General features: G+C 41.1%; 1 protein-coding gene across 1 annotated transcript in view; it reads right to left on the bottom strand.

The window, feature by feature from the left end:
* Positions 1 to 12,397, bottom strand: part of TPRG1 (tumor protein p63 regulated 1) — a 124,903-nt gene that overhangs the window by 77,290 nt on the left and 35,216 nt on the right. Inside the window, exon 3 of the mRNA XM_006200969.3 lies at positions 10,821 to 10,912. Within this exon, the coding sequence (XP_006201031.1) occupies positions 10,821 to 10,912 (92 nt within the window). The remainder of the gene's footprint in view (positions 1 to 10,820; positions 10,913 to 12,397) is intronic.

The raw sequence follows: 12,397 nt of genomic DNA, 5'->3' as shown, positions 1-12,397 counted from the left end.
TGCTCTGTCTTCTTGGTGGAGGGACCCTTTTATGTTGTGCAGTTTCCTCTCAGTTTCCCTGGTAATTTCCTGGCTCAGAGGTCTACACGTTTATTAATGCTCATAGCACAGCATTTCAGAAGCCACAGCAATTCTTCAACTGTGTACTTCTTTCTATTGAACATACTAGTGGAAGCAGATACTCCCTCCTCTTCACGTTGATTACTCTTTTCAGACTCAACTTACTTTCCCCACAACGGGGCATTTGGGGACAACCCAGGATCCCCAAAGAGTGGAGACAAGTTCCTGTTTGTGAATCAGGCAGCATGTTCATTTGTAACAGATTATAATAGTTGTTTGTACAACAGCTGTAGTGGCCTACATGTGTTGATAGCCTCAATATTAAGATACAAGTCTTACTTGTTTTCTTTAGTAAAACACACATTGGTAGTCCCCTAAATAATCAAGACTAAGTTTAAATTATGAGCCGATTATTTCTGAAATCTATTGTCTTTGTAATAATGTCAACACTCTATTTGATAACTCAAGACAGAAATGCCTATATAGTGATCATGAAGGAAATATAAAGGCAGTGGGGTGGTATAAATGGTAAACACATTCTAAAATAATAATAATAATAATAATAATAATAATAATAATAATAATAATGATGATGATGTTGACTTGATTTTATTTCCTTGCTATAAATTCTCCTGTCATGACTGTCAACATACCAAAGTGAGGTCACTGGACATGGAGTTGAAGAGATACGCACAGTTGGCTGCCATGAGTGGGAGAGCCCAGCACACAGGATATGAAGAGGGACCAGTGTAAGGCAATAGGGAGTGGTAAGGTGTTGGCAAACTGGGGGCATATGCCTTATCTAAAAGCATTCAAATTGAAATTTTGAAAAATACTGAGCAGGGTGGAAATTGCTTCTGGATCTCCACTTTGTGACTCCAGAAAAAAATATGATCTAAATTCCTTAGCCTGGCATTCAAAAGTCTTTGCTTTCTGGCTCCTTCCTGCCTTTCCAGCTTGTTTCTAGTTATCTGACTCTTTCTCACTGCCATCCAGCCACACTGAACTGTTTGTGGTTCCCTGAGCCTGTCTCTGTCACTCTGCACAGAGTCTTCTCTCTTCCCGGAATGTTTTTTTCCCCATCATATCTTCTTGGAAATTTATCTTCATTCCTTAATCCTGGATATCCCTTGACCTATGTCAATAATACAGACGCAGTGAGTTCTGTGCTCCCACGGAATCATTTACAGGACTGTGTATCAGCATGTATCATACTATGTTCTGACTTCATTTACACATCCTCCTTCCCCACAAGACCGAGAGCTCCTTGAAGATGGAAATTTTGTCTTATTTGTTTCTGTATTTTCACCATTTAGGGCAGTGTCTGGCCTAGGGAAAGAGCTCTGTAAATACATAAATGGATGTATAAATGAGTGAATATTAATAATAATAATAATAATAATAATAATAATAATAATAAAGCCAACTCTTACATGGCACATACTGTGTGGCAAAAATTGGTGTAAACATTGCACATATATTCAATAATTTAATCCTTAAATCAATATCCCTTTTTACATCCCCATTTTACAAATGATAAATCTGAATCCCAGAGGATGTGAAAGATTTGCACAACCAAGGTCACGTAGCTAGTAAGTGGTGGAGCTGAACATTTAGCTGCATCTGACTTTTTTCACCTCTTGGGTCTTCCCAACTCCTCCCTAATTCGTAGCAGTCTTGGGAAAACAGACACTTCCAAGCACATTTGTGACTGCAGTAACTAAATGCCCTCATTGTCCTATAATTCAAGTTACTCAGGGACCATTAGCTATCTGGATGAGGCTGATGCCATGGGGGAATTTATAGAGAAAAGCAATGTGTTTAATTAAGTGGTTGTCGAAAACACCCACCCAGTATAAATGGATTCTGGCAACAGAGGTGCTTTTGTTGCTGCCAGAGTCCTGCCACAGGTCATTAACATCCTGACAGATTTGAGGCACTTTTCAGCCCGAGTGCTTTCATCCAAGGATGGAGGAGCCTCGTGGCAGTTTGAGCTGCTTGGAGGCCCAGGGTAATGGAGGCAGGACTCAATGGATGGATGGACGGATGGCCCTGCTAGTGTCAGGGATGAGCTTCAAACAATAAAGGACTCTATCAGAATTAAATGCAAGTCAAGTCCTTGATAGGTTTGAGCCCCTGCCCTGTGCCAGACGCTATACTAAGTACTGGGAGGCGGGCAGAGATGGGCTTGGACGAAGGTGAACCAGAACCAAGCCCTGACGTGAGGAATGCTTTCCTTACAATGTGCATAATGAACTGTTCTACATTGTAGAACATGAGCGCAGAAAAGGGAGAGATGATAATGGTAGTTCAATTAATATGGAAAGTCTTTATGGCCATAGTATCTCTGAAGGACAAGAAAGGTCTGGATAAACAGGAGGGAGAGAATGCATACCAGAGAGAGCAAATCAGATGAGCACAATCATGAGACCACGGCATTGTGTCAGGAACTTTGAGGGGACAGCAGGCAGTTCAAGCTGACTGATAGAATTTGTTAAGTGGATAATGGTAAATAAGGCTGGAAAGGGCAATTCAGTCTACAGCATGCAGAGCCTTAAAGATGCCACAGAAGGTTATGTAGGTGGTGAGAATCCACTAATGTCCTCAGGTCATGAGCATGAGAGTGATCTAGCCCAGTGCTTCCCAAAATCTAATCACAGGAACCAACTGAGGACAGTGTGAAAATGCACACTCAGGTGCAGTGTGACTGGGGTGGATCCTGAGGGTCAGCGTTGCTAGCAAACTCCAAGATGCTGCTGCTGCTTCTGGTTCCAAGGTCACACTTTGAGCAGCAAAGCCTAGAATAGATGGCACTTTGCAAAAATGAGTGAGGTTGGGTAGTAGATACATTTCAGGTTGTTAATTTGTGTATGTTTACTATTCATGACCAAAAGGTTAGCAATCCCTGACTCCCAATTTGTTTGGGTTTTGTTTTTTTGTTTGTTTGTTTGTTTGATTGATTGTTTTTGTTTTTAATTATTAGGAGCAGTTTTTTCATTACAAAAGTAGTTGAGCACACCTTCTAATTAGATGTCACAAGATAAAAGTATGATTGACCTCAGCCCAAGAGCAACATCCAGCATTCCCTGCAGGTATCTGATTTTTTCAGTTGATTATGGGAAAAGAAAAACTAAATAAAGTCAAATGCACAACACAGGGCCAGAAAGATCCGGAGAGGAAAAGAGGAAAAGGTCTCTGAACCTGCCCAACAGCTCTGTCCTCCTCTCTGCAAACAATAGACAATCAACAGAAAAACCAGACACAGGCACAAAGATCATGTAAACAATTTAAACCGCGGTGATGGCTGTGTCAGGAGATGAAAAATCACAAAAGGCAGCAGGAGCAGTGCAATGAGAAGACAGCAAGGCTGGGACAGAAGTTCCGTGAAGTCGAGCCCTCCTGTGACCCTTAATAAGTGGCTGCCCTCAGACAGGTCATTTAATCTCTGGGTTTCTTCATCCATAAAATAAAGCCAATAGTTCCTCCTTGCTTTCTCCCATGGGTCTGTTTGAGGATCAAATGTGAGAGCAGGTGTAAAGCAAACACATGCATTGCTGATTTGGGGATCAGTGCATTTCAGACATATCCTGTACCTGGGAAATCATTCCCAGTCTCCCTGTGCCTCAGTGCTCCTGCATCTCTCAGGATGCTTCTTTTTTTTTTTTTTTAAACATTTAGGAAAACTCTTTCTTTTGGGAAATCATTCTAAATTAAGCAGAGATGCCCTACACACTTCCACTTACTCCACCAAGCCCAAGAAACAAAATTTCTGATTTTATTCCAACAGGTTACAATCTGATAAGAGGCACACATGGAATCTGGGCACAATAGCAAAAGGACCATTTTAGCAAAAATCAGGGCAGCATAATGCATTGGATTTCTAGCTCTGCTACTTTAGAGCTGCGTTATGCTTCTGAGCCTGGAGTTCCTCGTCTGCAAACTGGAGCTAATGTTTCCTACCTCAGACAATTGCTGTGAAGATTGAATTAGATGAAGAAGAGTAATTTTTAAGCTATAAAGTGCTAGAGAAATACTGCTTATTATTTTGTATAAAAAATCAACAGAGAATGCCTTATACATTTTTGTTTCTCTTTCCCACTGTGGAATGCTACTCTGGCCCACTGGTAAATATCTCTCACTTGATGTTTCAATTTCAAAAGAATAATATAAACCTTTAAGTTAGTGTCACCATTGACAGTTTAAAAGTAATTGTCCAATACTTTACAAAAACCACATAATAACCAAGAAAAATATGAGGGACAAAACCTAAGAGAAATTCTGTGGAGAGATCATCAAAATTATATGCATTATACCAATATAAAAGCAAATGTAAGCAAAGCACTTATCACACACTTGGTATAATTTAAGTGCTCGATAAACGTTATCTATTAATGCTATAATCATCTTTGACAAAAATGCGTGGAGAAAAGCCGGAATGATACATACCAAAAATCAACAGTGATTGTGCTTCTTTCAAGAGCAGTGACGTTCTAATGGAGTAAAGAATCTACTAAGAAAAACTCACTAATTTAAAAAAACAGGCAAAGCTTACTCAAGTTCACCCAGCTACGCTGATAATGAGTAGCAGAGCCGGGAATCCAAGTCGAGTCATCTCATTCCAAGCTCAGGACTCTTTTCTATGACATCAGGCTGCTTCCTTGACTTCGCTTTCATTCTGCTGTCTATGTGCTCAACACAGATAGTTAGCTGGATTTCACATAGTCGTTGTACCAAAGACCTCGGATAGAAACCTCGGTGGGTTTAGGGAGGGGTAGACAATGGCGCATGTTGAAAGACTCTTCTACAAAGATGAAGAGCGAGAGCTACTTGATCCCGGCCACGAGAGGCAAGTCTTTTCGTTCAGGAATAAGAGGAGTAAGAACAGCATCCTCCCCACCACCACTTCACACTAATGTGTGTGGAGGGAAGAGCCCATCCCCTCCCACCTCCTTAACTGCCGCAGACAAAGACGTCTTGAGTACATTCAACTGAAGAGCCACTTCATTGCCATTGTATCGTGCTTTTTGAGACTCCAAGGAGTGTCAAGATGTTCTCCTCGGTGCTGGCTTAATGGATCGCTTCTAAAAGGGAACACGCTATTTATTCTAAAACTCCTTTCCCAGAAGGGCCGAGAAAGACAGTGGGAGAAGGCGATAAAGGAGAGCTGAACACCATCCTGTCATGATAGCTACAGAGGCATATAAGCCTCCCAGATGGGCTTGGTTGGAGACCTGGCTCCTAACTGGAACCTCCACAGGGCACCTTCCTGGTTTCAGCTAACTGGGATCTTGCTGGAGTTGATTCCATCTCTCCAGTTCTCCTTTTGGTCTCTCTGTGCATCCTTCTCATATTCTCCACCCAAGTGCCTTCAAACTCATTTTTATAATTTTGCTGAATGATATATCTGTGTAAAGTTAGAACATCACAAAGAAGCTCACCTGAACCAATTCGGTTCATCCCTTGGAAAACGCCGTGACGAACTGAATGACTTTTCATGTCCTTAGCTTCTATAAAAGGCAAGGCTACACAAATGTGTCAGAATTACCATCTCTTTTGAAAACTACTAATGGAGATGGCATCTGGACCCCAATGTAAAGCCATCTACTCAACACCACCATGAGAGGCTCTATAAACACTTCAGACACATTTTTCCCCCCAAAACTATACTCAACAAGTTTTGTAAAAAGTGAATAACAGGATTGTTGGGAGGATTAAGTGAGATTGTGAGCACAGAGTTTCTTCTCCAGTGTCTGGCATATGGCGGTTTCTCAGTAAGGTAGAGTTATCATGCCCTTCTCCACCTGGAACAGTGGCACAGACAACCCATCTGTTTTCCAGACCAAAGCCTGAGAATTACCCTGAACCCCTTCCCCCAGATGATTCAACACAAAGATCCACAAAGTCCAGCCATGTCAGTTCCCAGTTCCTAACGCACCCTTCAGGATATGCTCTATAACAAACAAGTTGTAAGAACAGCCAATGGCCTCTGCCCCAGCCACGGGTCCCGAACCCAGACCCACTGCAAGCTTGCAGCTCCTGCCTGGTGTTAATCTCTCCTCAGCTGCCTGTCCAGACTTCGCCTCACGGTCGGTGAAAATGCTGACTTTCTTACTGAACAGGATAATAGTTTTTGAATGCTGGAAGGATATTTCCTCAACTTATTTTGTGCTCTGACAATGTCACAGCCACAGACACGACACACCTTTAAACTTAATCTGCGCTGTTAACATGCCTTCCTTTACCTTCCTGAGTTCAGACGATCAACAAAACAGTAAATTAAACTCTGATCTCTAGGGTTTGCTTATTTCCATGGTGTAGTCGCTGCCACCAGGGCCAGTGCCAAGCTACCAACGTGACCTCACTGAGTGTGCAGCTGGTAAGAGGTGAGCAGAAGCACACTGTCTTATAGCATCTCCAACCCCTAAACAGAACAGGCGTAAATAACCCCAAGAGCATGCCTAACAGCAAAACGAAGTCAAATCATCGGAAGATGAGGGGTTTTGAGTATATTTGAGTATATTACCTTTGTTTAAATTTAATGTACCCCAATGTACTCTACCCCCAGGGGGGTAGAGGGTGGGAAGGGATAGACTGGGATTTCAAAATTGTAGAATAGATAAACAAGATTACACTGTATAGCACAGGGAAATATACACAAAATGTTATGATAAATCACAGAGAAAAAAATTTGACAATGAGTGTGTATATGTCCATGAATGACTGAAAAATTGTGCTGAACACTGGAATTTGACACAACATTGTAAAATGATTATAAATCAATAAAAAATGTTAAAAAAATAAATAAATTTAATGTATTTGCTGTGAATTTAGTTTGATTTTATGTATAATCTTAAGTTGTGAAACTATAATTCAATTTTAATAATTAACAACTGACTCTTTTAAAATTCTCAAAGTTCTACATAGCATTCACCTCTCACGAGCCAGCGTGAACCAGCTCCGGCACGCCACTGGATCAGTCCCTCACCAGCACTGCACAGGTAGCTAGCTAATCGTCACCTGGCCTCCCCTGACTCACTGATGCTCCACATCTCAGTTATTCACAGGCCACGACAAACCCTCACTCCCAATTCCAAATTCAGCAAAGCTCTGAAATTGCAGTCCTGGTGCAAACTCACTTTGTGGTAAAACCAGATCTGAACCAGCCTGAGGCCATTTTTTTCTATTTTTAGTATCATATGTTTCCCAGCAAAGATATTAATGTTTGAGGTAGGGGGCTGGCACAGATCTCCACTGGGGCCTAAAATAAACAATGTATGTATCGTTTGTTGTTGTTTAGAAACAACATTTCCAAAATCTAAGAAATTCTCAACCTGATTCACATGTGGTCCCAAGGATTTTGAATAAGGGATTGTAGACCTTTAGTGATCTTCATAAAAATATAAATACACTCACACTTTCTCACCCATCCATGCCTCCCTATCACCTAAGGGATAGACTCAAAGTTCTTAAACATGATACAATTTTCAAGTTTCCTCTCTCAACAGTTTCCACCTGGCCCTCCTGTACCAAGCTACCTCCAGGAGTTTGGCCAACCATGACTAATGATTAAACTGGGCTCATTAGTCACGCCTCACCTACATCTTACATCCTTTGGGAAAGAACCAGAACTGAGATAATGCAGGGCTATAGTCTATCTTTTCTGCTCCATCACTTATGTGATCTTAACTGGCCACTTCATCTTCCCTAGTCTCCACTTCTCATCTGTAAAATGGGAACCATAAACCAGCAAGGATGCAGGGAAGATAAAGCAAGTTCATGGCCATGAAGATACTTTGAAATGTGCTATATATTACATTTAAAGGTTCTTACTCCTTATCTTTCTGAAACAGGAACCCTGGGTTGAAAGCAGATGTTCTTTACCCCACCAGATGAGCAGTCAGGGATTTCTCATCTTCCCAAAAGGAGCTGAAAGTTAATGTACATAAAATCCAGTCATCTCTGACACATACAAAAAGGGTTATGATTGAAGAGTCTTGTGTGCTGGGGAAATTGGTCTATATCCCAGCCATGTAACTCATGAGAGCTGAGTGGCTGGGTCTCAGTCCATCAGGAAAAAGAGGAAACGGACAGGAGCAGCCCCAAGCACTCATCTTTCTGAGCCTGTGTGTTTATCTGTTTGTTTTGTTTAGTTTTACTGTTGTTATTCTGGAGGTTTTGGGTTTTGTTTGATTGTTTTTTGCTGTTGTTGTTTCTGCCTTTCCCTATGTTGTTGTGCTACAAACAAACAGGACTCAAGTGTGAAAAGTCATTCAAAACCTATATGCATGACCCTCCTTCGATAAATAGCCTCCCATCTTCTGCTTAAACAGTCACAGTGACTCGGAGCCTATTCACTTAGCCCAGGTTCCTGAACCATCTTCTTTACAACCGGTAGCTCTGTCCATTACAAGAATACAGTCTGATCCAGCTTTAAGAATTAACAGGCAAGGAAAAGAAACTGGCAGATTCTTACTATGGTAGAAATGATTGGAATCAGATCTTTTCTTGAAAGTACCCTTCGATGGAGGGTTTGGGGAGGAGTAAAAGAATTTTGGTGGAAAGGATGACCAAAAACAAACACAAAAGTATTACTATTTAAAGAGGAGAGATGGGTTCCAATGAGCAAAGGAAGAAAGTCTGACAACAAATAAACAAATGTGATTGCTTGAAGTTCTATATGCACAGGCTGTATGCCTCACTTTGATCTTAATTTAATTGGGCACCACAAACAAAAGAGAAATGGAAAACTGGCTGCCAGAGTCCTCATCAACTCTTTGAGTTCCTGTTAGGTGCAGAGCTACATACAAAACTTGGGTCTTTGGGGCAAAGCTGTTTGTATTTATCTGAAAACGGCTGGTTTTAGCCATCCTCCTAGTCGATGTTATATCAAGCACACAATTGTGGTGCTAAGCCTCAATGCAGATCACATAATCAGATTTGTATTTGGACAATTGCTGTCTACAGGCCATTATAATCACTGAACAAAAACATTCGAACAAACAAAAAACCAAGTCAAAGTTCTATACGAAAGAAAAAAAAAAAGGCACCATTAAAGAAATGACTGATTCTATTATGTGAGAATTCAAAAACTGCCACCCTGGATTTTGAAAGACCACATTTGTGCATTCTTTCTTCTAAGTAAGATACATTGTAGAGACAAAGCAGGTGTTTACTTTTGATGTGTCCTTCAGCATTTAAGTTGATACTTGTCCTAATCAAGGGAGACTTTTCATTTGCACAAGCCCTATTTCACTCTGCAATGGGAGGTGGAGTGTGGGGAATAAAATGTAGGTTGGTAAAAGTGAATAAATGAAAAGCCTGAATAGACTTTTCATTAAAGGTAACCCAGAGATAACTTCAAATAAAAAAAAAAAGGGTAACCCAGAGATGATAGGGATAGAGACAGATAGGATAGAAATAAATGTAGAGGCTACCAAAAGAAAAGGACCTTTTATCAATGGTTAGTACTTATGAGAGGAAGGACAGTACTGCCCATTGAAAATCCGCTGTGTTCTGGGGACTTTGTTTAGAATTTCACAGTGTTATATTGTTTAGTCTTCATAACAACTCTTCAGTTATATATCATTATCTCCAATTTATAGATGAAGACAAAAGTACTCAGAACCTGTCAGGTTTTCAAAAGTTTATTTTAATTCAATTCTTGGAATTCATTTGATACAATAATACAACATAGTGGTCAGACAGATGGACTGAACCGGTTATTTAATTCTGTGTTCCATTGAGGGATTTGTTCTGCTCACCTGGATGTTTAAACATTCCAGTGTTGCTCTCTTAAAACTTAGTTAAAGATGTCCTGCCCAGAGGAGAAAGATTAAGTGATTCTTCACTCAAGGTATAGAAATTACTGAGTTTTCTGTTGGAACCTGTGATGATCATATTGACAAGAAATTTACAGAACCAATTAAGTATCTGAAATAGAGTTCTAATTGTATTCTTCATTTAATAGTATGGATTCTGTGGAAGAAAAGAGGTGCCTCTTACCATTATTATGTACATATTTTACTTATGATTATAGAGACCATGACAATCCTAATATTTGCTTGGTGGGTAAAAAAAAAAGCCACCCAGACACTAGAGTTTCATATAGGACAGAAAGGTAACCATCTTCATGGTGTCATTTGCAATGAAAACCCCTGTTGATGAGATAAGCATTGGGGGTGAAGAGAGCAGCTATTAAAGGGATAGGACGTCAGCGTTAGATTTGGTTTTTATCCTAACTCTGGACAGGTGGCCCCTCTTCCCTATCCTTCATGAGTTCCCTTGTTTTGCTGCTCATGTTACCGTACGTAAGATAAACTTCAAACTAATACGTTGACCTCATTCACCCTCTTTCCTAACGCTTATTTCTACTGTACCCAGAGTGGGATGGTAAGTAGCCTGCTGAGGTTGGAGGAAGAGTGCTTACAAGAGAGAGAGAGACGGAACCAGACACATCAGTTAGGAAGCTAATGCAATAGCCCTTGAGAGCAGTGATGAGGGCCTGACCTAAGGTAGGCTTGGGGGGGGGGGTTGAGTGAAGCAACTAGCCTGGAAAACAGCTGTAGAAGTCAAACCTGGCCGTACCATCAGCCATAAGGCACCATGAAACATTACTCTCCAACTGGGCATGTCAATTGATTACCTTACACAGTACAGTATCCAGGATAAATTCTTCCACACACCCATCTCCTATTCTATTATGGTGTTGTCAAGGAAAATGGTAGATTCCCACTGCCTTTTGCTTAGTCATAACTACTCACTCTGTCAAGAGCCAGAAGCCTTGAATAGTCTCTCCAGAAGTCTTGTCAACGTGGCCTTTCAAGTCTTCCATGGCGGTCTCAATGGCCCCTGGCTGAGTGGGAAAAGAAAATACCTAGTTTAGAGAAGACTGAGTTCTCTTTGTGCTTATGATCATTTACTGTATCCCTGCAGCTCCTCCAGAAAGCTGACCAGGAAAGGTAGTTCTTGGGTTTGCCTGCTTTCGTAGGCCCTGCCTTCCAGAAAGCTGCCTTAAACTCTGGTATTTATTAAGCTGCTCTCCTTGGGTCAAAGGTGATCGGGTCCTGTGAGGCTTCCATAATCTGGCTCATACTTTCCCATAGAAATGGAGACAGCCATTTTCAGGGAACAAGTTTTTCTGATAAACAACATGTTTATCAGGAAGGTCAATGCATTTAGCAATATATACATTAAAAAAAATCAAACTGTCCTCTCTTCAAAGAGTATATGGCTTTAAAACACAAAAGGGAAACCTTCCTCCAGTGCACTGAGTATACTTTTAGCTGGCTCTGGGAAGTGAACATTTTTTGTGTCCTTACTTCTCTTTCTTCACCCTTCTCCAAATAGGTATTCCTATGATGAGCCGATCTCTAGCTTAAAAATGGATTAACACCTATCTTAATAAGAAATTAATAGGTCTTCTAGCTCAATGATTCTTAAACTTCAGGGCACATCAGAATCACCTGAAGTGTGTTTTTAAGCACAGATTTCTGGACTCTGTCCCTAGAGTTTCTGGTTCAGTGGTTCTCGGGTAAGCCTGAGAATCTGCATTTGCAACAAGTTCCCAGGTGATGCTGTGGGTGTGGACTCTTCTATGAGAACCATTGTTCTCTGGCAGATATTCTCAATCTTGGCTACTCATCAGAATCACCAGGGGAGCTTGTAAAGATCCTAATGCCCAAGCTGTGCACCAGGCCAATTATATCAGATACTCAGTGGACGGGACCCACATTAACAGTTCATCAGGATTTCTGGAAGCATCCCAGAGGACGCCAATGTATAGCCAAGGCTGAGAACCCCTGCAGCCCAGAGCTTACCTATCACAAGCTGTTTCATTTTATAGGTGCAGAAAGAAGGAGTCTGTGTAGGGAAGTAACTTGTCAAGTTCACTCAGTTGAAAAGTGACAGAGACCAGATAGGCACCCCAGACACCCCACTTCCAGGCCTACAACACAGTGATGGCCTCATGCCCAAACCTGGGATAAGTACTTCTCAAGTGCTCATATATTCTCTATACAAAAGGGTTTTATGCTAAATATCTACTCTTCCATAAATATTAACATTTCTAACCCTCCTAGCCTGAGACTGTTCTCTCCCAAAAGGAAACAGGGATACTAGCCTGGCTAGGACCCATGCAGGTATCTTTTCCTCCCAGAGAGGAGGTGATTGTAGGATGCTGGTTTGCCTGTGTTCTCAGGCTATGATAAAAGGCTTTGAAAGATGTTGGCCACAGAGTGCATTGGTTAAGAGAAATCTTAGACGAGTCCATGTGTAAAGTATAGAAAAAGAATGAAGCTGCTCCAGATGAAGTGGTGGAAGGCGGTGTAGAACTGTATCT

The sequence above is a fragment of the Vicugna pacos genome, chromosome 1, assembly GCF_048564905.1.
Source record: "Vicugna pacos chromosome 1, VicPac4, whole genome shotgun sequence".
In the NCBI taxonomy this organism is placed as follows: Eukaryota; Metazoa; Chordata; class Mammalia; order Artiodactyla; family Camelidae; genus Vicugna; species Vicugna pacos.
This window is presented reverse-complemented; position numbering and strand designations above follow the sequence as displayed.